Source organism: Mustelus asterias, chromosome 1 (assembly GCF_964213995.1).
Source record: "Mustelus asterias chromosome 1, sMusAst1.hap1.1, whole genome shotgun sequence".
Lineage (NCBI taxonomy): Eukaryota > Metazoa > Chordata > Chondrichthyes > Carcharhiniformes > Triakidae > Mustelus > Mustelus asterias.
In genome coordinates, this window is record NC_135801.1 from 99,736,124 (window position 1) to 99,759,928 (window position 23,805).

At 39.8% G+C, this 23,805-nt stretch overlaps 1 protein-coding gene across 1 annotated transcript in view; it reads left to right on the forward strand.

The window, feature by feature from the left end:
* The window catches only part of pcdh7b (protocadherin 7b), a 387,891-nt gene that overhangs the window by 158,980 nt on the left and 205,106 nt on the right, over positions 1-23,805 (forward strand). The window contains 1 exon segment of the mRNA XM_078218536.1: positions 23,277-23,493. Within this exon segment, the coding sequence (XP_078074662.1) occupies positions 23,277-23,493 (217 nt within the window).

Below are 23,805 nucleotides of genomic sequence, written 5' to 3' on the forward strand. Positions count from 1 at the left end.
TCTGCTTTCCATCTAAAACTAAAAAGAGGTTTATGGATATATAGAATAAATATCTAGAGATGATTGTTAGTGTGGGTCAATTGCCATCTTCAAGAAGGAACTGAATCATTACCTACTGAGAAATGGGATTCAGTGTTTTAGAAATACTTAATAACATTTAATGATTTCCTTCAGGTCTTTGGGGAAAGAGGTTCTTGTTCCCTAAAATAAGGAGGATTTGGTTTGATTGCCAAACAAGTATTTCCTGCTAATTCTTTGTATCTAAGTCTCATAAGAAAAAAATGCAGTAATGTATTCGCAAATCCACTACTTTGTAATTTATGTAACTTGATGGCAAAATGCCATACAGCTTCCCACACAATTTAGTGGGCCTTTAACTTTAACTTTATTATAGCACTTGGGACAAATGAGAGAAAAGGTTATGGGGAAAAAGCAGGATTAGGCTATTGAGTTGGATGATAGTAATGAATGGCAGAGCAGGCTCGAAGGGCCAAATGACCTCCTCCTGCTCCTATCTTCTATGTTTCTATAGCTTATGAACATTTTCAACTATGGTGAGGTGGATTCACTGAATCAGTCATATTGTGCAATAACATTTCCAGATTTTCTTATTGGCCTTTTTGTGGCAAATATGATTGTTACTTTAAGTAATTGGCTCAAATAATTTATTGCAACATTCAGAATGAACATTCAGAAACTATCACCTACTGTCGTCCATGTTATCATTAGCTTAATGCACTTGCATCAAATTCCTTTCACTATATTTACGATGTTTACCCATTTTGAACAAAGCAGTGCCTCTGTTAAAATCATGCGAATAGTCATTTGACATGAAAATGTGAAGTGCACATTCAATAACATCACTGAAGATAATTTTTACCCTGCAATTACACTTATCCAGGATCATTTTACTGAGATCAAAATGCCATGCTGAAAATTTGATTGAATGAGACCTTAATTATCATAAAGATGTGGCTGCTTTAATTTGTGTAGACTAACACTGTTAGGAAGCATGGTCTGTGAGACTGGTATATTACTATTGCTTCCACCTAATTGACAAGTGAAATGTAGTAACTCTGGGTGGAATTTGATTCAGTCCATATGGCAAGAAATCTGGTGGCCAGGCCCACTAAATTGTGTGGGAAGCTGTTTGGCGTTTTGCCAGCAGTGGAACACTTCTTGCGATTCGGTTGGAGGTGAGAAGGAACTGATGAAGGAAACATACCCACCCATCCCACGATGTCAATTAGGCTCATTAGTTAGCCACCTGACACCAATCATCCCTGAACCCATTGACTTTAGTGGTGGCTCAGGGATAAAATGGTAAAGGGAGGATGCAGGGAACAGGAGTAGAATTTATGGGATGCATACAATGACCATCTAGCACCAATAATCTCAACCAACATTTGTGCACCGGTTGGGAGATAGTTAGATCCAATTAATATTTTCTTGCTTGGTGTGACCCAAATCAGGAACTGTTGGATTGGAGGATTTGAACTGATGTACTCCAACGGTGCTAGAGACTTTTCATCCATGTTTAGTTGCAAATTTGTCGACTGTGAGCTGGAAATTCTAAATTACACTGTGCCTTTTAATATCATGGCACGTCAAATAGAAAAACTTAGAAATTACAGCACAGAAACTGGTCACTCAGTCCAACCAGTTTGTTGGTGTTTACTTTTCGATAGTACTAATTGCAGAAATCAGCACGTTACTGATTCTTTTTTTTCTATTTTTCTTAATGTATCACAACTAAGGCCATTAGCAGCTAATTCCATTGATATTCTAACTTGTCTAATCTAGATTTCACTTATAAAAGAGAACACTTCTTAAACTGAATGAATGATACACACGTCATCACTCCTTCCTGTCTTCTCATCTTCATCGAGTTTTCAGTTTAAGCCATTCCTGATGTCAGCATTTGTTCTTGTGATTAAGAAGCGTAGAGAGAACACTGTTATATCTCAGGTCAGGAAATGTGATAATTTATGTACTGCTATGAGCGTCCCAGTGCCATTGCAGCTGTTAATATGCAGGCATCAGACGCACAAATGTTCCCACTGAAATGCCATTTTCCAATTCTCAGTAGTGATGACTGAGAACTGTAGCAAACTAACCTTCTTGCGTATTAGCTCTCTCAACATCTTAAATCGTATATTTAGGAAAGCTTTTACTTTTCATTTCTTTACAAACAAAACAATGTAAGACAGGTTAATAATGAAATAAAATTGAATAGCAGATCCATCCCCCCAAACAAGATAGCAATGGGACTTCCCAAACACTTTCTATATGAAATTAGTGCATCTTTTGATTCTTTAAATAAGTGTGAAATGCCACAAGGGTTTCCTGCATTCAGGAAATGCCGAAGTGTATCTTCCATGGTAACAACAAACTATATTAAGGATCTGGCCAGCTGCAGTTCTTTTATAGGATCTACACAATGATCAGCTGTATTCTGTTCTATGATTTCATTATTCACCTATATATTTCTAGTGATATTTATGGGAGTTGATGCGATTTTGAATGCGCCTTGCTGAAGCTGCAAAAGGATTATAATTACTTTGTCATAATAACATGGGTAGATTAAGTTCTGGCTTCATTCAAATTAGCAGATAATTCCAGAGGTTGCAAAGGACATTACCTGTGTGCTCCTGGTTCTGCTTTTATGTTTTTATATTCCATGGTTTAAAATTGCCAGCCAGCAGCAACATGGAATAAAATAAAAATGTGAACCCCTAGGATCTGTGATACCACAAGGCTCCTCTCCGACAGGGTATTTATATTGCCAGATACACATCTGCACAGGAAGTAACAAACAGTACTGTACTTCCATGCCTGTTGCCTTGGTCAAAACATTGGCACTGACAGATGTAAATGGTCACTGGTAATAATGCTAGTTAAGAGTCCCCAGGAACACGCGGCATCAATGCAGTTTCAGGTCAGTAAACATTCCAGTTTATTCTTTTTCCAGATGGAATTTAAAATTAAACTGTGGTCTAGAATGGCATGTGATTCCAACAGCTAAGGATGTCAATTTTTAAGGCACACATGCAGAAATAGCAACATTGTTGGATATTAAAATGCTATTGAATTGATCCGTGGTTAATTAACAAAGTTAAAGACTGTTTCAAATTGAACAATCGGATCCTGAGGGGACCTGACAGTGTGGATGCTGAAAGGATGTTCCTATTGTAGGAGAGACCAGAACTCAGGGACATGTTTAAAAATAAGAGGTCACCCATTTACAACAGCGTTTCCTGTCTCAGAGGGTTGTGGATCTTTGCAACTCTCGTCTCCAGAGACTGGTGGAGGCAGGCTCAATGAATATGTTTGAGGTCAAGGTAGAAAAATTCTTGACTAACAAGGAAGTTAAAGGGCATTGGAGGAAGACAGGAATGTGGACTTGAGGCCACAATTAGATCAGCCAAGAGTTTATTAAATGGCGAGCAGGCTCAAAAGGACTAATGGCTTACCCCTTGCCTATTTCGAGCTTTCATATGATTCCCATCTGTATGATTTGACCTCGTATGGAAAGAGTTAAAATCAACCTTTGTTGTTTCATAAAAGCACTCAAATCCTTTTGAGAGTTTTTCACTGGACTTAGAGCAAATGGCTTATGGTTGATTTCAAGAAAGTATTACAATTAAAATGATAAGGATGGAATCAAGTAAATGGCCAGCTTAACACAATATATATTATGTATTAATTTGTGTTTGTACATTTTTGGGCGGCACGGTTAGCACTGCTGCCTCACAGTTGCATGAACCCGGATTCAATCCCAACCTTGGGTGACCGTTTTGTGGAGTTTGCATGTTCTCTCTATGTCTGTTTGGGTTTCCTCTGTGTGCTCTGGTTCCCTCCCACAGTCCAAAAGATGTGCAGGTTAGGTGGATTGGCCATGCTAAATTGCCCCATGGTGTCCAAAGATGTGTAGGTTAAGGGGATTAGTGGGGTAAATGCATGGGGTTACAGGGATAGGGTGCGGTGTGGGCCTGGTTAAGATATAGGCAAGTCAGTGCAGACTTGATGGGCCGAATGGCCTCCTTCTGCACTGTAGGGATTTTGTGATTCTATTCTATGATTCTATATCGAAAACTTGTCTGCAGATTGGCAGTAAGTGTTAGAAAGGAACAATCTTACATAATATTAACCTGCCAGAATTACTTTTAACAAATCCAAAATCTAATAGATCTTCAACTGAGCTTTGTATTCATTTCACCCACTTAAACAAATTCCAGTCAAAAAAATATTTTGTATTTTCAACACAGAAATTAAAAATCTATGGACATAGGATCCCTACAGTGCAGATAGAGGCCATTCGGCGCATCAAGCCTGCACTGACAATAATCCCACCTAGGCCCTATTCCCAAACCTCACGTATTTACCTTGCCGGTCCCCCTGACACTAAGGGGCAATTTAGCATGGCCAATCATCCTAACCTGCACATCTTTGCAGTGTGGGAGGAAACCGGAGCACCCAATGGAAACCCACTCAGACACAAGAAGATTGTGCAAACTCCACATGGACAATGACCCCGAGGACAAAATTGAACCCAGATCCTTGGTGCTGTGAGGCAGCAATGCTAACCACTGAGCCGCCGTGACATGTTTTATCTCTACTGATTGTATCTGATTCCCCCTTCATATTATTGTACATAGTAAAATGATTTTCCCTCCGAAATTATGTATTTTGCAATATCTCCAGCCTAACTCAGACAATTACTTATTGCATTTTAATATTTTAAAAATCTACCAAATTAGAGGTTAAAGCATTATGGAATGCTTCATATCATGCAGTTTTTTTATTGGAGTTATATATATGCAAAGAACCACATGATGATTGCTAGTTCGTATTTCTCTTTGAATCTCTTGTAATTGCAAACCCTTGGGAATTGCTATGTACAGCAGGTTATTCATTTGTAATGCATTTTAAAAAGTCATCATAGATGCATGAGGCAGACATGTTTCTGTAGCTAGTTTTCCTGGAACAGGTCACCAGGGGCAACCATTCAGCATCAGGTTTGGCCAGCCAGGAGTCTCTCCCACTCTTATTAGTCATAGAGTCATACAGTGCAGAAGATGCCCTTCGGCTCATCGAGTCTGCACCAACAAAACTGCACTAAATCTATGCTAATCCCACTTTTCAGCGCTTGGCCCATAGCCTTGAATATTATGTCATTTCAAGAGCTCATCGAGGTATGTTTTAAAGTTTGTGAGGATTGCCTGTCGTAGGTACTTTGGAAGGATTTACAGGTTGATTATCAACACACATACACCTTCCTTAGCCATCAAGTCCTAGGGTGGGACTTGAACCTAGAGCTTCTGGCTCAGAGGCAGAAACACTTACTGTACCACGTGACCCTCCCCTCTTTAAAGTCATCACAAGTTTGAAAATATTAACATTAAATAAATTCTAATATTAAGTGTTTTTTGAAGATGTAAAGTTTCATAATGGATGACAGCCATAGTTGCTGGGATTCTTGAGGGGATGACAGCCACCAGTGCATATTACAACAAACCTTTGAGATATAAACACATGGACAATATTGATCACTAAAAAGGTGTGAAAAGGAATATTGTCCAGTTAATTTTGCCTTGAGATTCCATTATTCAAGATTAAAGGTACAGAAAGAATTCTGTGGATGGTTGTAATCGGAAATAAAAAAAGAGAATAATGGGAATACTCAACAGGTCTGACAGTATCTGTGGAGTGAGAACCTGAGTTAACAAGCCAGATGTTTGCTATCATAACAGGTAGCTCAGTTTGGAAAATTTTCCAACTTGACCTCAGTATAAGTGCCCTGTCAGACACAATTTTCACTCTGGGGAAGCAGGGGTGGGATTAAGTTTTGAACCACTCATAAGCAGCCATAGGAGGGAATGGTGGGGGCATCAAGTGACTCTTTTTCAGAATATTTATAATAATACTTAGTGTTATGCTGAAGACATGCTGAAAGAAAAAATGAATAACATAATGTAAACAGCAGCCTGATTTAATTTTAAAATGAACATTGGAAACATCCAAGAGAAAAACATGTTTTTGTTCCCGAAATAAAATCAAAATTAAGGAAAAGGCACATATGTGGAATAAAGGTTCTTATGAATGAATGTTGAGAAATTCCCAAGTTGCGTTTTTCTCAATATCTTTTCCACGTAGAAAATAAGCCTTTCACCCATGTCTTCACATTTCTAATTAACTACTACATGCTTCCAGCAGAGGAAATTAAAAAGTTGAACTTAGTCAATTGGGAATTGGAACGATACAGGAAAAGGAGAGGCTTTTAAAATTTATTTATTAGTCACAAATAATTCTTACATTAACGCTGCAATGAAGTTACTGTGAAATTCCCCTATTCGCCACACTCCGGCGCCTGTTCGGGTCAATGCACCTAACCAGCACGTCTTTCAGACTGTGGGAGGAAATTGGAGCACCCAGAGGAAACTCATGCAGATACGGGGAGAACGTGCAAACTCCACACAGACAGTGACCCAAGCCGGGAATCGAACCCAGATCCCTGGTGCTGTGAGGCAGCAGTGCTAACAACTGTGCCACTGTGCCGCGCTAAAGAGCAAAGAAATGGAACTAATGTTATAAAGAGCTGACCCAAACATGGTGGGCCAAACGGTAACCTCCGGTGCGGTATGTTTCTATAAATTGTCAATAAGGGAGTGAAGAAAGATGGTACCAGGCACACTAAAAAGCTCGCTGAATTAAACACGCTTCACTTTTAAAAAGGGAAGCATTTTACATAGAACATAGAACAGTACAGCACAGAACAGGCCCTTCGGCCCACGATGTTGTGCCAAGCTTTATCTGAAACCAAGATCAAGCTATCCCACTCCCTATCATCCTGGTGTGCTTCATGTGCCTATCCAATAACTGCTTAAATGTTCCTAAAGTTGTCTGACTCCACTATCACTGCATTTTGGCAGATGATTGGTTCAAAGCTGACAGTTAGAACAGTGCTGAGTGGACAGCTTTTTAATTACCAGAAAGCACATGGCTGGAATGCTGTTACTTTGGTGGATGTTGCCGAAACCCCAGCTTGAGAAGCTTTTATGCATTTGTTTGTGATTTCTACAACTCTTCCTTCTAATTTGCAGTAAAGAAATGGGATAACCTCCATAGCAATACAGCCATCTTTCCAAAACATTTTGATACCAGACAATTATATATGGTTAAATCTGTTATTGATTTTCACATCTTTTGTACAAACGTAATTATGTTTGGTCAGCAGCAATGTTTATTACTTTGAAATCTTGAAATCCTTAGTACGCTTGAGCTAGAAAATAGCGAAGCAGAGGAGGTGGTTCAGTGGTAATGTCACTGGACTAGCAGCAGCCTGGAATTTAAACCTGGAAATTAAAAACTAGCCTCAGTAATAGTGATCAGAAAACTATTGTTGATTATCATAAAAACCCATCTTGTGCTCCAGAACTAGCTTTGCCCTTATCCGAGCTGGTCCAGTCAATCTACAACACTGGCATCTACCTGGCATTGTGGAAAATTGCCCAGGCACGTCCTGTGCACAGGAAGCAGGACAAATCCAACCCAGCCAATTACCATCTCATCAGCAAAGTGATGGAAAGTGTCATTGGCTGTGCGATCAAGTGGCATGTACTCAGCAATAACCTGATCACTGATGCTCAGTTTGGGTTCTGCCAGGCCAACTCAGCTCCTGACCTGCTTTGGTCCAAATATGGATAAAAGAGCTGAACTCAAGAAGTAAGGTGAGAGTGGCTGCCCTTGCCTTTAAGGCAGCAATTGGCCAAGCATCAAGGAGCCCTCGTAAAATTGAAATCAATGGGAATCAGGGAAAAGCTCTCCACTGGTTGGAAACAGACCTAGCACAAAGGAAGATGGGCAGCAATTGAGATTGATTTAAATTAGATTTGCTGGCCAAGAGGCAAAAGCATTGAAAAATGTTAATGACCACTGTTTTATTGCCGGTCACTAAATTATTTGGTGCAGTTTTTCAATTTCAGCAGGGGTGCAAAACTGGTGAATTAATTGGCCATTATACATCTCACCTGATGTATATTTCAATTGACTCCATTTCAGTTGAAGGAAAGGAATACAAAATACTCAACAGGATTGATCAAGTAAATGTTAACCCAAAGTCCCCCCTTCTAGAACAGCCTAGGACAAGTGGTCATAGTTGTAGAGAAAGAGAGGGGAGGTTCAGGACAGAGATAAGGAGCAGCTACTTCTCACAGAGGGTTGTGAATCTATGGAACTCACTGCCCCAGAGTGCAGTGGATGCAGAATCAATCAGTGGATTCAAGAAAGAGATAGATAAACATTCGATCAAAAGTGGGGTAAAGGGCTATGGGGAAAAGGCAGGGAAGTGGAATTAGGATGAGATGGAGATCAGGCATGATCATATAGAATGGCGGAGCGGGCTCGAAGAGCTGAATTGCTTACTCTAGCTCCTAATTCCTATGTTCCTATACTCACAGATTGTTAAATGAAATTGCATCTTTCTCTGCCCTTTTACATATGCGAATAAATTTCCCATCTGCTTCAGACAGGACATTCAGATACTTGTTCCAGGCCAAATTAAAATACTCATCAAACCCCAAAACAAGAAGAAATCTGGCTGAATTGATTTCCACTGGTTTTCTTTGCCTCAATTGTCACATAAGGCCAATCAAAAGATCCAGAATGTTCCAGCAGCATCACTCCCAATGCCACATGAAATGTCACTTTAATCTGTCGGTCAACCGAAGGATGGCCCAAATAGGTATAATTTGCTCCTGGGTTTGTATACGGTCAGCTAGTTTGAACATCTACAGGAATGATTAGCTCATATTGAACTATGCTGGGTGCAAAAGATGTCAAATTACTGAATGTGTGTTCCTAGTTTAAAAGTTAATCAAATAATAACTTGATTCAAGTCTTGTTGCCGTAGACTTTCTCAATTGCTGATAACAGAACTGACATACAATAGGATTGTCAATTTTGTTGAAATCTTTCTTTAGAAAATATTTAGTTCGGGCTGATTCCAAAATTTACTTAAATAAACTGTAGGCTTGCCAGTTCTCCTGTTACTGATACAGTTATAAAATACATTGTTGCTCTTTATCCTGCTTTTTAAAAATTCATTAGCTTCCTTAATCTCATTCCTGACCCCTCTTAATTTTTCATTTTCTCCTTTTTCATTATTATCTTGCCCATCATAGCATACTTCAATTTTAATTGATGTCTAAACTTTTTCATTATTTATAGCATCATAAAAATACTTTCCTTCCTTTTTAATGGAATATGCTTGCTTTGTATCTTTACAGTAAAAATAATTGTCTGTTGTTGTACAGTCTGTTGTATGTTGTTGGGTGTAGTTCAATAAGTCTAATTAAGATATTCATAGTCTTAGGTAATTCAACAGTCAGCATTTATCAACTACTGGAAACTATAAGGTACAGTAAAGGTCTAATCTAGAAGCTGTCTCCATGCTTGCTTCTACACATGCCTCTATCCAACACTGCACTGACACCTAGGAATGGGTCATGCGTTCCCTCACAACACTGTGTGTGTATTACTGTGCTCAGTCCCACTTCAACCTTTTATGTTCCAGACCCTTTTACTACACCCCTGTTTATGAGTTTCTCTTTCCACTTCTATGAAAAATCAAGAAATCATTAATAAAATCATGATTATCAATATTGTTATGAAAGATAAACTTTCCTTATGGTTGAGCGTGGAGGTCAGGACCTTCAACTCTCGATGAGCCTCAGATCTTTTGCTTGGCAGCAACCAGAATCAGGCTGCACATGTGCAGATTGGCATTTTTACATTCTTTGGACCCAGCACACCTGTGCAAGAAGGAAAAACAGCACAAAAGCAGAAGACGTGTCCCAGGCAGGGGAAGGGAAGAGGGGCAGGGAGATGCCCCTTTGGGAGAGGCAACAGGTAGAGGCCACAAAGAAGAGTCCCAGAGAGGGGACAGAGACAGTAAGCGATCCCAATTTGGTTAAAAACAGAGGTGCAGAGAAAAATGGATCCAAATGGGGACCAGATGCATATAGCTGACTTTAAGCGAGGAAAAGAGGGCTCAAATGAAGCCCTGACAATTGAAGAGGGCTCTGAAGAAGCCCTGAACTTCAAAAAAAGCAGCCAAAGGTTGGTGACTCCTGCAGGCCACTGGGACAAAGACATCCCTTTGGAACAGCAGTGTTATGCTCAGCATGAGCAAAGAACTAAAGCTGTGCTTGTGAATTGGTGCTTGTATGCGTATGTGGGAATCCAGGGCAAAGAATCTTGGGAGACGAAATTGATGCCATCTAAGTCAGAGAGACTTGTGGAGAGAATTCCCATGTTCAATCTTCAACAATGAAGACTGGAACTCTTTGTGAGATATACAGAATTTCACTGAGATTGGTCGATTCAGTGTTTACTGGTTTGGATGGATTGTTGAGAAATTGTGGCATCTGTCTTAGTCACATCTATCATTTATTGTGAAGTATGTTGTGTTCAATTATAGTTTACCTGTTAACCCATCACGCAAATCAGCCTCCCATCCATTGGCTCTGTCTACACTTCCCGCTGCCTCGGCAAAGCAGCCAGCATAATTAAGGACCCCACGCACCCTGGACATTCTCTCTTCCATCTTCTTCCATCAGGAAAAAGATACAAAAGTCTGAGGTCACCTACCAACCGACTCAAGAACAGCTTCTTCCCTGCTGCTGTCAGACTTTTGAATGGACTTACCTTGCATTAAGTTGATCTTTCTCTACACCCTAGCTCTGACTGTAACACTACATTCTGCACTCTCTCGTTTCCTTCTCTATGAACGGTATGTTTTTTCTGCACGCAAGAAACAATACTTTTCACTGTATGTTAACAATAATAAATCAAATCAAAATTCACATGTTCCTCATATTAACCCTGAATGTTAGAATATAGGACAGAACCTGGAAATTTGTTTTATCTTTCTGACCGCATATAGTTAAGTTTATTTTGTCCAAAATCCGCGGAACCTTGTAGCTTTATGTACTTAGTAAGTATTTTGAATCTCAAATTTTATCTACTTAATCAAAAAGTTATTGGTCCCTAACCAGATCTTACCAACAATTTTGAGGTCTGGCCAAGGATTATGAAAATATAGAGAGTTTCAATATTCCTTACATGGAAGTACAGTCACTTATGTTCAGTTTAATTTTGTGGGTTTACTGACACTAGTGTAATTAGTCGTATCATTGGTACAGTCCAAGTAGCTAACTTCTGTGGGTTAATGCAATGAATTTGCGTTGGATGAGCTACCATTTAGTTGGATAACAAAGTTCCACTAACAGAATTAACAAAGTCAAAACTGAAAGGGTTGCTCAGGCAGCATTTTCATAAACTAAGCAGCAACCATACATTTGATGGGCATCTGGATCAAAATGTCATAGATTATCAAATAGATAATGTGGAATTGGGCAAACTTCTGGGTAATATTTTTAGCAGCTGCATAATTTAAATAAAAAACACACATATGAACTCAAAGATATAGATTGTGATCCTGATGTTCTAATAAGCGAGGGAAGAATCAAAATATTGTGAAGCAATTGGTCTAATCTGATTCTTGGAGAAAATGCTAAACAACACTTTTACAGGGAGCTATGTTTTTCATCCAAAAACACAAAGGCAAGAAAGAATAGCCAGTGTGGATTTGGAACAAAACCTCATGTCTCGAAGTTAACACAGTTCTATTAGAAGATAACACAATTAGTTGATGAAAACTATCCAGTGTATATCATTTACTTTGGCTTTTAGAAAGCATCTTATAATCTTTTGCCAGTGAAGGCTTAAAACAAGATTAATGCTTTTTAAGTCAATGGCATGTCAGTGATTTGGCAAAAAGAAGTAGAAGATAATGATAGATGGGAAGATCTCTGCCTGGAGGACAATAACTTGAGTTATATTGAAGCCAGCTCTGGCTCCTCTCCTATTTACACTGTTCAGTTAAGAAGTCATTATGCGGTTAGATAATTCTGGCAGTGCTATAATATGTATTGATAGCATCAAGCTATACGACCAGAGAATGAATGCACACAAGTGTTTTTGTGTTCAAAAATAATTGGTTACAGATTAAATGAATCACGAGACCCAAATAAAATTACAAATGAGGAAAGTCATCTGAACACCTTAATTATTCCATTTGAAGGTATTTACAGAGCCTCAGTACTACATCAAATTGTTTCTTAAATTATTCCAAAGCTCTTTCCTCCTTCATTCTATCACACTATTTTCACATTGTTTTGTTCACTTGAGCTGCCTTCGGAAGTCTCTGAAGATTAGATGGCAGGCCAAATACGACACTGAGGTGGTCACCCAAGCTGGCATGCCAAATATTCATGCCATATTGAGACAGTCACAACTTATCTGGTCATGTAGTCAGACCACCAAGCAAAACCTTTGTGGTGAGCTTGAGTCTAGGGTGCGCTCCCATGGTATTATAGGCCTGGGAGATTCTGGCATAGTGATAATGTCACTGGACTAGTAATTCTGAGACCCAGGGTAATGGTGGAATTTGAAATCAGTTAATAAGCCTGGAATTGAAAGTAAGTCTCAGTAACTGTGACCATGTAACTAACATCAACTATTGTAAAAAAAGACCCATCTGATTCATTAATGTTCTTCTAGGAGGGAAATCTGCAGTCCTCACCTGGTCTGACCAACATGTGTCTCTGGACCCACAGGAACAGAAGCACCTAGCAAAGTCAATTCAAGGGCAATTAGGGATGGACAATAATTGCTGGCCTTGCCAGAAACATCCAAATCCCATGGACGAATTAAGGAGAAAAAAAAGGACTACAAGGACATTCTGACTGCTTCACTTAGGAGTTTTGATATCGACTTCAAGTCCTGAAGAGGCTCGCCCAGGATTGTTCAACCTGGCTCATCCAAGTAAAAAAATGGTACAACCTCCTTTGAAACTTGCACATGTCAGAGACAGAGAGCAAATGCAAGGAGAGGAAATCCCAAACCAGCAACTTGTTCAATACTCAGTTGCCTGCAGTATGATGTCCTATTTGCAGTGGAATATCTGAGCATAGATTGCCCTTTGTACCCTATGGACCCACCGGAATCTTATCAGAACAGATGATGAACATAGTCGTCTTAATCTCGAAGGACCAACAGGAAGATTCTATCTGGCATTCTATTCCACGTATTGTGTGAAGAGTTTCCCGGCATTGGTCCTAAAATTTCTTTTTTTCTCATTTCAATATGGTGCCTTTGGCCTACTCTTATAACTCCAAGTAAATTTCTGGACCTATTTTTCCTTAACCTTAATTATAATGTCCACCTTTATCAGTTACCTCACAGATATCTCTTAGTGTGAAAAGCCATATTTTTCCATTCTTTACTTGTACCTCAGACACTAATGATCAGCCTCATGGGTTTTCCATTACACTGTCTCCAGCATTTGAAAGTCACATTTTTTTCCTTGTTGATCAAAACTGGACACAGTATTCAAAGTACAAGCTGATCAGAGCCTGTATCCCAATTTCCTTTGACTTTTATGGCCAGATTTTCACAGAGTTGGACTGACTTTAGAGACCGTTGAAAGTGGAGGCAGGATTCCAATGTGCGAGTCCAGCCATTTCCAAGAAACCCCATTTTTGCCAGTGGGGGAAAGGGCAGGGCATGAAAGACGTTGATTGGAAACCCTAACTCAGCAGGGCTATTGGAAATTAATGTGAAGTTCAAACAGACATCACTTTGGCTGTTCCAAACGCCTTAACCAGAAGTGTAGGAGTCGCAAATTAATGGGAGTGGACATAAATGCTCTTGAAGGACAGATAGGTCTGTTTAAGTGTCATGATCTGAAGTTCTTTTTAAAATCCCAAGCTCTTCATACATACATACAAAGAAACAGGCTCAAGTTGTCAGTTAGACTTAAAGAAACAGCCTCTGTTGGATTCTTTGACAGGCCACCTTGTTTGGTTATAAAAATATTACATTCTATTCCTGCAGTTTTAGTAGAGATCTTTGCTGATATTTTCAATTGCTATTATTATGAATGTTTTGCTGAAATTCCAAAAGCATAAAAGGTGCATATATCTCAGCCGGGGGCAGTGGTGGTGGTGTGCAGGGCTTTTGGGGGTGGGTGTTGTGTGCTGATGTCACATTTTGACTGACAGTTTTAAGAGGTTGTTAAGTATCTACTGAATAGAAGTTTGTTTTTAGAGCAGATTGAGGGAATTTAAAATCTTTGAATGAGTTTGATGAATGGGAGATTTTTCAGTATCAAGTGTTTATGAGTGAAAGCTGTATTGGATTGTTCGAAGTTCATTTTTTTTTTCATCTGCATATGGCTCCTGAGTAGATGCTGGGTGAGTATCTATGGAGGTGGAATATAAGAGTTGAATTGGAGGGTGGTATGGTGGTGGCATAGGGGAATGAGGTGATACGAAGATAGCAAGGGAAAAAGGCATGGAGAGGGCATGGGAATATGAGGTGGTATGGAAGGACCATGGAAGTGATAGGGGTATGTAAGGTGTGAGTGCTCATGGGCCTAACAACCTCTAAAACAACTAGGAACCCAGAGGACCAAATTGGACTCTAACCAGCCCAACTTGGCACTCATCCACTCCTGTACTTGCCTACGATCTATTTCTGCCTTCATCTCCCTAGAGTCAAAATTTTGTGTAATTTACCCTTTAACCTGAGGTGGGTCTGCCGAGTTGGGAAATTTCCCCTCGGTAGCAAGACTGCAGCATGTAGTTTATCATTTTCCCTCTTGATTAAGTATTCCATTGGCTTTGACTGTTGCTCCACATTAGTTGAACATGTAGAAGTGAATTTTATCCTGAAAAAGTGAACCGTTTTATGATCAGGAAGCTGGCTAAAAGAACTGAAACTGACACTGCATAAAAAAGCCAATAGCAATCCACTGAATTTGGCTTTTAATTTCTGCACATTCGGCTGCCCACAGGAACATCTTCGGAAGAGGCAGATTGCTAACTAAAGTTTTTTAAGTTTATTTATTGGTGTCATAAGTAGGCTTACATAAAGTTACTGTGAAAATCCCCTAGTTGCTACACTATGGCATCTGTTCGGGCACACCAAGGGAGAATTTAGCATGGCCAATGCACCTAACCAGCACATCTTTTGGATTGTGGGAGGAAACCAGAGCACCTGGAGGAAACCCATGCAGATACGGGAAGAATGTGTAGACTCCACACAGACAATGCCAAGCCAGGAATTGAACCTGGGTCCCTGGCGCTGTGAGGCAGCAATGCTAAACATTGTGCCACTGTGCTGCCCCATATAATGTGCAAAAAGGCAATTAACAGTTGTTCTAACTGGAACTTTGAATTTAACTTGAGTGTACCAGGCTTCATAGAAGTTGCCCATATATGCAAGGTGAGAGGTCAGCAGAAATTGCAGGGACTGAGCAAATGGCGTATAGAAAATCCTGTAAGTACTTAGACCTCATGCGTGCCTCCTTGCCCAATTAATGACTTTTGCTCCTTTGCCTTTCCGAGTTTGTGGTTTTGTGGTGATTTGTATGTACTGGAAGCTACATATATTATTACACATGGCCTTTTCTTTGCAGACTAATGAACATGTACACACATTGTGCCTGTTTCAGCTAAACAAAGTAAGTGACAGCCATTTGCTGATTCATTCTCCAGGGCATTGCCTTCACCAATCATTTTCAAACTGCTTGGTTGAAATTTCAATAATGCTTGACAGTTATCTGCCAGTCACCATCAACTGGTGCATTATCCATGGCAGTGTCTCTACCAGGCAGAGTCTGCTTGCCAACCAATCAGCATTCTCTTCTCATGCAGTATAAATTGTTGTTTTCCCCTTATACTGGTATTCTTGTGAAATCTCCTGATGAATACAAGATGAAGAGCTTCAACATTTCTCTTTTTTCAACAATATTCAAATTCTGTGCTGCCAAACAGCTATTTGTTTTAATGGTTTTCACCTCTGCCCAACTGCCCATTTATTACTACAGACATCTTCTAACCAACTCCCAAAGTAAAACACTTCCTCCCATTAATTAAGATCAGTGACAAGATTCTGGAAAATGTGGATCACTTTCTGTAGTTTGGGAATCACCTTCTGAAGATAGCAAATGGAGTTGGCAAAGTTCATCATTGTTTTCAGTATGCCAGCTCAGCCTTTAGCCAACTAACGAAAAAAATATTTAAGGACCAGAACCTCAAACCCGAGACTAAGGTCATGATTTACAGGCAGCAGTAATCCCCATGCTCCTAAATAATTCAGAGACTTGGATGACATACAGAAGTTACCTCAAAGAAGTTACCTGGAGAAGTTCCATCAGTGGTGCTTTTGCAGATCCTCGAAAACTGGTGGAAAGAAATGTGGTCCAAAAACAGCATCCTCTCCCAGCCAAGTTGCCCAGCATCAAAGTGCTAATCACTCAACCAGCTCCACTCGACAAACATGTCACTTATATGCCTGACATTAGATTCCCAAAGTAATTGCTTTACTTGGAACTCAGTCACAGCAGGAGACTCCTAGGGGCACAACAGAAACGCTTAGGGATGTACTGAAGGCATCCCTGAAGAGGTCAAACATAGTAATGATTCATGGGAGACCCCAGCTTTTGCTCATTAAAATGCAGAAGGCTCCTTTGAAAAGGCTGCAAAAATATTGAGAGACTTATTTGGGAACATGGAGTCATGAAGTCACGGCATTGGAGGGAAGGAGAACCTCCAAGTAACCCATCTATCTAACCCTTGAAGCACCACCTGCCCAGCATGTAGCAGAGCCTGCAGATTGTACTCGACTTAACAATATTTTCAGAACTAGGCAAACCAGAGTAGTAAATGATCCTTGATCCTGAGGGACCACGTAAGAAGAAGACAGTACTGAAATTATTTTTGAATGTTATCTTTTGCCTTTGGCTATGCCTTCTTTTAATAGCTGTCTCTTTGCACCACTGATCACCCTTTTAACTTGCCTCTACATTTTGTTTCATTCATTCCAATAAATCCCTTCCCTTTTCTCCCTTTGTGGTTTAGAACATTAAATGGAAATCTATTCCTATACTACAGATTAAGTATGGATGAGATAAGTAATCTGTTGAATTAAAAGGTTAACAATTATATGTAAAAGCATTTAAAAAAAGCATCTTCAGCTCGTGTAGCAGATTTTAATCTTTAATGTTTGGATGTGAAGATTGTATGAATGTCTGGGAGTGAGTGTTTTATGCTCGTAATTTAGCCTGGTTGTTTTTCATCCATTTGAAGTGATGAACAGAAAATCAGGTCGGTTTTCTTATGAATATATGAGCCTTCATACCTGATTTTTTTGAGACGCTCCACCCACATGATCATTTATGGCCAAATGCTAAACAGGAAAAGTTGTGCCACCACATATAAAATGTTTGAACTTGGCTTACACACCTTAGTGTTGGACCTGAAACCCTTGTCTGTTATTGCACTGTGATCGAACATTCTCTCTGTCAATTAATTTTGTTTAGTTATTTTTCTGTATAGGCCAAGTGTCCGACACCTTCTGCTGCCACATTTCACACATTTTCATAGAATCCCAACAGTGCAGAAGGGGGCCGGTCGGCCTATCGAGTCTGCACCGGCAACAGTCCCACCCTGGCCCTATCCCCGTTACCCCACTTATTTACCTTGCTAGTCACCCTGACACTAAGGGGCAATTTAGCATGGCTAATCAACCTTACCCACACACCTTTGGACTGTGGGAGGAAACCCGGAGGAAACCCATGCAGACACAAGGGGAATGTGTAAACTCCACATAGACAGTGACCCGAGGCCGGAATTGAACCCGGATCCCTGGTGCTGTGAGACAGCAGTGCTAACCACTGTACCACTGTGCTGCTGAAATTCCATGGGGCTCTCCTACTCATTTTGTCAGTGTAAGAGCTGCAGCAATCAAAAAATAAATTGCACTATGTTTCCATGGCTCTGCTATTCTACCAAACAATAGTTCAGTAATTGTTGGTTTGTTGCACTTATTGTAGAGTTACTTTCAGTTCAGGAGGTTCCAGTGAAACATGCAAATAGCCTTTTGTGATTTGAGTCAGCACTCTTTATGATGGAAATGCATTAAAAATTAGCCTTGCAAATCATGTTTCATAAGAGTATATTGGATTCTTAACCAAGGCAACAGAGTAGAAGATTTTTACTTGTGTATTTTTAGGGACAATACGATCATGTTATATTTCAGGAGACAGAGGAAAATGGACTGCTACACAATAGTACTAAATTACTAAATTTTGTTCATAATTCAGTTGTTGAACTATATATGGGAACTTAATCATGCTGTGCTTTAGGCTCTAGACTCGTTTCATCAAGCAATACAGTAGCATTAATTGCTTGGCGATGTTTGAAACATGTATGAATGTTCTTGGAAGGCAAGTATTCAATTTGTCATATATGCAGGAATAAAAATTGCTGAAATGGAAGGAGAGCACCAAAAGCAATTCTTATCTGTAACCAACACGTAACACTTGACACAAAAGTGCAACAGGAATAATTTAAAGTTGCAGTCAGTATTGATCCACGATGCTGCAGAAAATATTGTTTGAACATATTTAATTTTATGTCAACATAATCTAATCGCACTGATATGTTTGGTTATTATAAGGAAGAAAAAAATGGCACCAACTGAGATCATAAAATAATAAGTATGTCTTTGTTAAATTAATTCCTAAAGATCCAAAAACAAATTTATACATTTGCAATACTGAAGAAATCTGACCTGTCAGATCCATCCCCCTAACAAGGACAACAGTAGGCCACATGGCTTTTGTTTAGAAAGCAATAGCGATAACAAAATACAAACTGGGGTAGAAATTGGGCATCATTCTGAGCAGATAATGGGGACAAAAGAGACCAATTTTGTCCGGTTAGAAGTGGCCTTGGATGATTTTCAAGCATCTGGAGCAATCTCCAGCAGCATGCGAGCCCATTGCTTTATGCTGATGAGGATCTAAAAGATATGTGAGGCCCCCTCAGGCTGAATGCTGAGCAGAGGCAACAGTGGACCTGCTTTGTTCAGGTTTTGCTGGTATGGTTGCAGCCCAGTGAGTGACTGCTATTAAAAGGAGAAGCAAAAATTTTAATCTCGGGCCATGAAGAGCAGGAGTCCTCCAACTGACTCCAATGCGCTCTGATCATAATCTCTCCCTGCGGCCATCTGCTGCTGTTTACCACCCCTCCCGTATTACCTGTGTTTGCTGATGGTGAGGCCAACAGTCCACAATTTGATCCTCTTGAAAGCTGGGTAGCATGTGAAGGTGTAACATGTGCTAGAACCTCATCTAAAATATCTAAATATGGCTAGTGCCCTGTTTTGTGCTCGCCCAGGTCCTCTTGCTTTGGACGTGCACTTTCACAACATTTTAAAGACCATAATTAAAATAATAGAGTGTGAGAATTGCATTGAAAACATTATTTTGTAGTAGTATGCAAGAGAAAATTAATCTTTCAGATGTATAATTATAAATTATTATATCTGGGTTTCTTTTAATTTTCTCTCAAACAGACCCCGTGGAACATTTGGCTGGACATTTTTTATATATTTCAGAGAATCTTGGGCATTATAATCAATTCTTAATCAAAGCCATTACAGTCAATCATCTTTATATTTGATTCTTCATGTAACAATCCTCCCATGCTCCTTTGAACAATGAAGACATCTGAGAAAATGTCGCCTTTCTATACAACATTCGTAAATTTTCTTTGGTCCTTGCCACAAGCCTTATACTAGTATCACAAGATTGTACCCAACAGTGTAAACTATCCAAAGCAGTGAGAATACGAGAATATTTTATGTATAAAGACATTGCAAATAGCATTTGGAGTAACACAGTACTCCACATTTAGAATGTCGGGAAAATGAAGTGATTTGTGAATCAAAACAAATTTAGAATTAAGATTTGAACTACTTTCGAATTTCACATTCCACTCCAGAAACCCGAGCACAAAAACTAGGCTTACATTCCAGTGCAGCATTGCTGGAGAGGCTGCTTTTCAGATGAGATGTTAAACCACAGCACGACCTTGCTGTTCAATGTAAATGACCTTGTGGCATTATTTTGAAGAAGAGGAGAGGAGTTCTCTGGAGTCCCCAACCAACATTTATTACTCATCAGTATCACTGGAAACAGATTGTCTGGTCATTATCACATTGCTGTTTGTGGGAACTTGCTGTGCACAAATTGCCTGCCATGTTTCCGCAATTGCAACAGTGACTGCGCCATTGGTTGTGAAGTACTCTGGATCATCCTGAAGTTATTTTAAGTTTATTTTGAAGAGATGAATTTGGTGTTGAGTAATAGCATAAAATGGATGATAGATCTCAGCAGCTTATTATACACTCAGCCTGATTATATTTACTCTTGATTGCAAAAACCAAATTCCCCCCATCCCTGCCCCCCACCCATTCATCACCAAGTGGGTTTTTGCTTTTCAAATTTCATTTTGAGTGGTGCTAAGTGAAGGGAAATAACTCCTGTCAGGAATAGAAAATTGATCCCTACTTTGCTATCCTCAGCATCAAATGGTCTCAAAACATCCATTGGAGGGATAGCTTTTAGGGGCATTCTATACAACATAGATGGAACTCTTTCATATGCATTTAAAGCTAGAAGTTGCTAATGTTGAGAATGAGGCAGATGCTTTTACTAATTAATTAATCCATTTTATTTTTAAATTGAGGTTGAACCTGAATAGATTGTTGGGAAAAGCAAAGAGAGCTTTACTCTCTAACCCAGGCATGCTTCTTGTTGTTGGTTTTCCAGTGAGATATTTTTCAATTTCTCTTCAGGTTAATGGCCAGAATTCTTCCAAAAAAATTCTAAGTGTTGAATTCGCGTGAAAACTGGAGTAATTCACGCTGGGTTTTTTTCACTGGGAGTTCAGAGAAGAATTGCTTACACTCTGCGCACTGCAGAGTGCGCAAACATGTATATTATTATAAACCAGTGGCCGGGGCCAATTCGCAATGGAGAAGCCGGCAGCATAGTGCTGAGCGGGCTAATGCACATGCACCAACCTGTCAGCGCCATGTTCGGTGCATGTGCAATGGCCCCTGTCTGCTGGCCTTCCGATTGTTGGCCAGCTTGATCGCTGGCCAGCTCCGCAAGCCATCCCCCTGTCCCGGTCCACCCCGACTGCCAGCCCCCCCCGCCTTGATTTCCCCCTCCCCACCCCCCCCCCCCCAGACAGTGCCGACCCTCACCCCCTCCCCACAGTCCCGGCACCTGCAGTCCCGACCCCACCCCTCCCAAGCAGAATGACAGTAGGACCCCCCACCCCTACCGATCATCCTCCCTGTGGCTCTGCCCCCATAGGTCCCGCCTCCTTGGCACTGCCCCATGCCTGATGGGCAGTGCCAAGATGCCCCCTGGGCATTGACACTTTGCCCCATGGGTAGGGCCAGGCTGGCACTGCCAAGGTGCCAATGCCCAGGTGGCACCCCAACCCCCCCCCCCCCCCCCCCCGGAAGAAGATGTGAAAAATAAAGAAAAATATTTGCAGATAAAAGGATTTAATTATAAAAATCCTGGAATTTTTACTAACTTTTGTAATGACATCGATGGCAGTACATTTCCATTACATATTCATGGAAAAAATCTTAAATGAGTCAATTGGATAACCCTTGCTTATTATTTCATAATTACAATAATATAAAAAGAACAATCAGTTGTACTTTGGTTGTTTATTAATTCTGGTGTTCGAAGATTCTGTGAAGAACATAACTCATTGAAACATAGCCTGTAGTCTAAAAATCTACATGAAGGCACAATCACTATGTATCCTTTGTCCTGCCCAAAGCATGCCCATGTACAAATAGCTGTTCTGTGATATTCATAAATGTGACTTATTGTCTGGAAAAGTTGCTTTATGCAAGGATGTACCAGTATGTGCCAGCAAATAAATCCTACTGCAGTGCAGTTATTGGAAATCCAAGAAATGTAACTACTCTGTCCTCCAACTTCTAAGTACCCTGAACACAAAAGAGAATAGGGATCCCACTCTTTTATATGTCTCTGGGGCAAATTGATGTCACAGCATAATTTGAATTAAAAGCATGAATTTGTTTCCCAAAGTTCAACTTATTCAATGTTTTCATCACTGAAATAGACAAACTCATTGATATAATTAGATTGTATTACCATGCAATGTTAATGTTACCCCTTGATCCAGATAGATTTTAAAATTTCATAATATCTGCAGAAAATTTGCTTCCAATTTGCCAATGCAATTGCCATTCATTAGCAATAATTTACTTGTCAGCAATCTGTGAAGATGTTAATTCAAAGTATTTTATGAACATTCAGTTCTTTAGGAAGGAGAAAATTACAATTTTATGAGTTTGCTTCAAATGGGTCATTTATTAATGTGAGACATACATCCGATTCACGTGACTGAGCATGATGACACTGACAGGAATAAGAGACATTCAGTGAGAAATCTTTTGTTCAGACCAGTACCACCTGATTGTTTTGATGGGCGAATAAAGCAAAGCATTCTTCCTCCTTTGTTTCCACATCATTTTACTGTATTTAGCACATCAGTTGCTGCATAAGATGGAACTCATTTTGTTTGCAGCAGTCAAAGAGACAGCAGTTTACATAGGTAGCACCGTATTAAGCAAAATGATACAGGAAGCTTTTGCAATACAGGTGGCACTGTTGGTACAATTGTAAAACAGGCATATGTGACTGTTGGCAAAGTTGGCACAGATGGCACATCTGAGAACTTTATAACAGATGGGAAATTTGGCTTGGTTGACATAGCAGGTCTGGCTGGGAAAATCTCCACAGATGGTATAATTGGCACTAGAAAGATCAGATGGTACACATAGGACCATAGGGCCAACACGTATGTCGTCTCTTCCAATTAATCTGGTCAGGAATCCAAAAAAAAATGGTTAAGAGAATTAAGTGAGTATTATACGTCTAGTAATTCACCAGAAAAAAATCCCATGGCCACAAAATGTACTGTTGTGTTGTCTTCAAACTATTCAGACATTGAAGGAAGATTGTTAGAACAGGAATATAGCAACATGTTTGTGAAACAATTAAAATTAATTGTGTGAAATTATGAAAAGTATACTCTGGCAATTGCTCTTGCACTAAATAATTTTTATAGATGCAGTAGTTGCAAACAGTGATGTTCATCACTCGACTAACAATTGAGCATTTTCATTCATTGTTTCAGTAAGCCTCCACTTTATTCTCTATGCCTTATAGAACATTGTAAATTTACATTGCGAACTTGATGATGCAAATGCAGCTGTGACACTTATGATCATGTTTCTTCTAGCCTTTTCGTCGAGTGACATTCTCTGTGGTGAGTCAGCCTCAGGATCCACACCAGGGGTCCCTACAGAGCTGTTATGACAGTGGCTTGGAGGAATCAGAAACACCTAGCAGCAAGAGTTCATCAGGACCCAGACTAGGCTCGCTCCCACTTCCAGAAGACAACTACGAGAGGACCACACCTGATGGCAGCGTTGGTGAGGCAGAACATATGGAAAATGGTAAGGTCATAAAACTGACCTCTTTTCTCCAAACCACAAAGTGTATTAATATTAATGCTTGAGACTAGTTTACACCGATAACACAAGCACTTAATTCAAAATTCAAGTACAGACAGCATGAAACATTTTTTTCAGATTGATACCATATATATTTCTCCATGAGTACAATAGGATTATTGCTTTTACATCAAATCAACAGTTACAAGATGGTAGACGTCATTCTTACTTCCACAGCATTATAATGAGGTGGTGCATTTATTCAAAGTACTCTTGATCAAAAGATTTAGTATTATTATTAGTTCCTGAGAATTA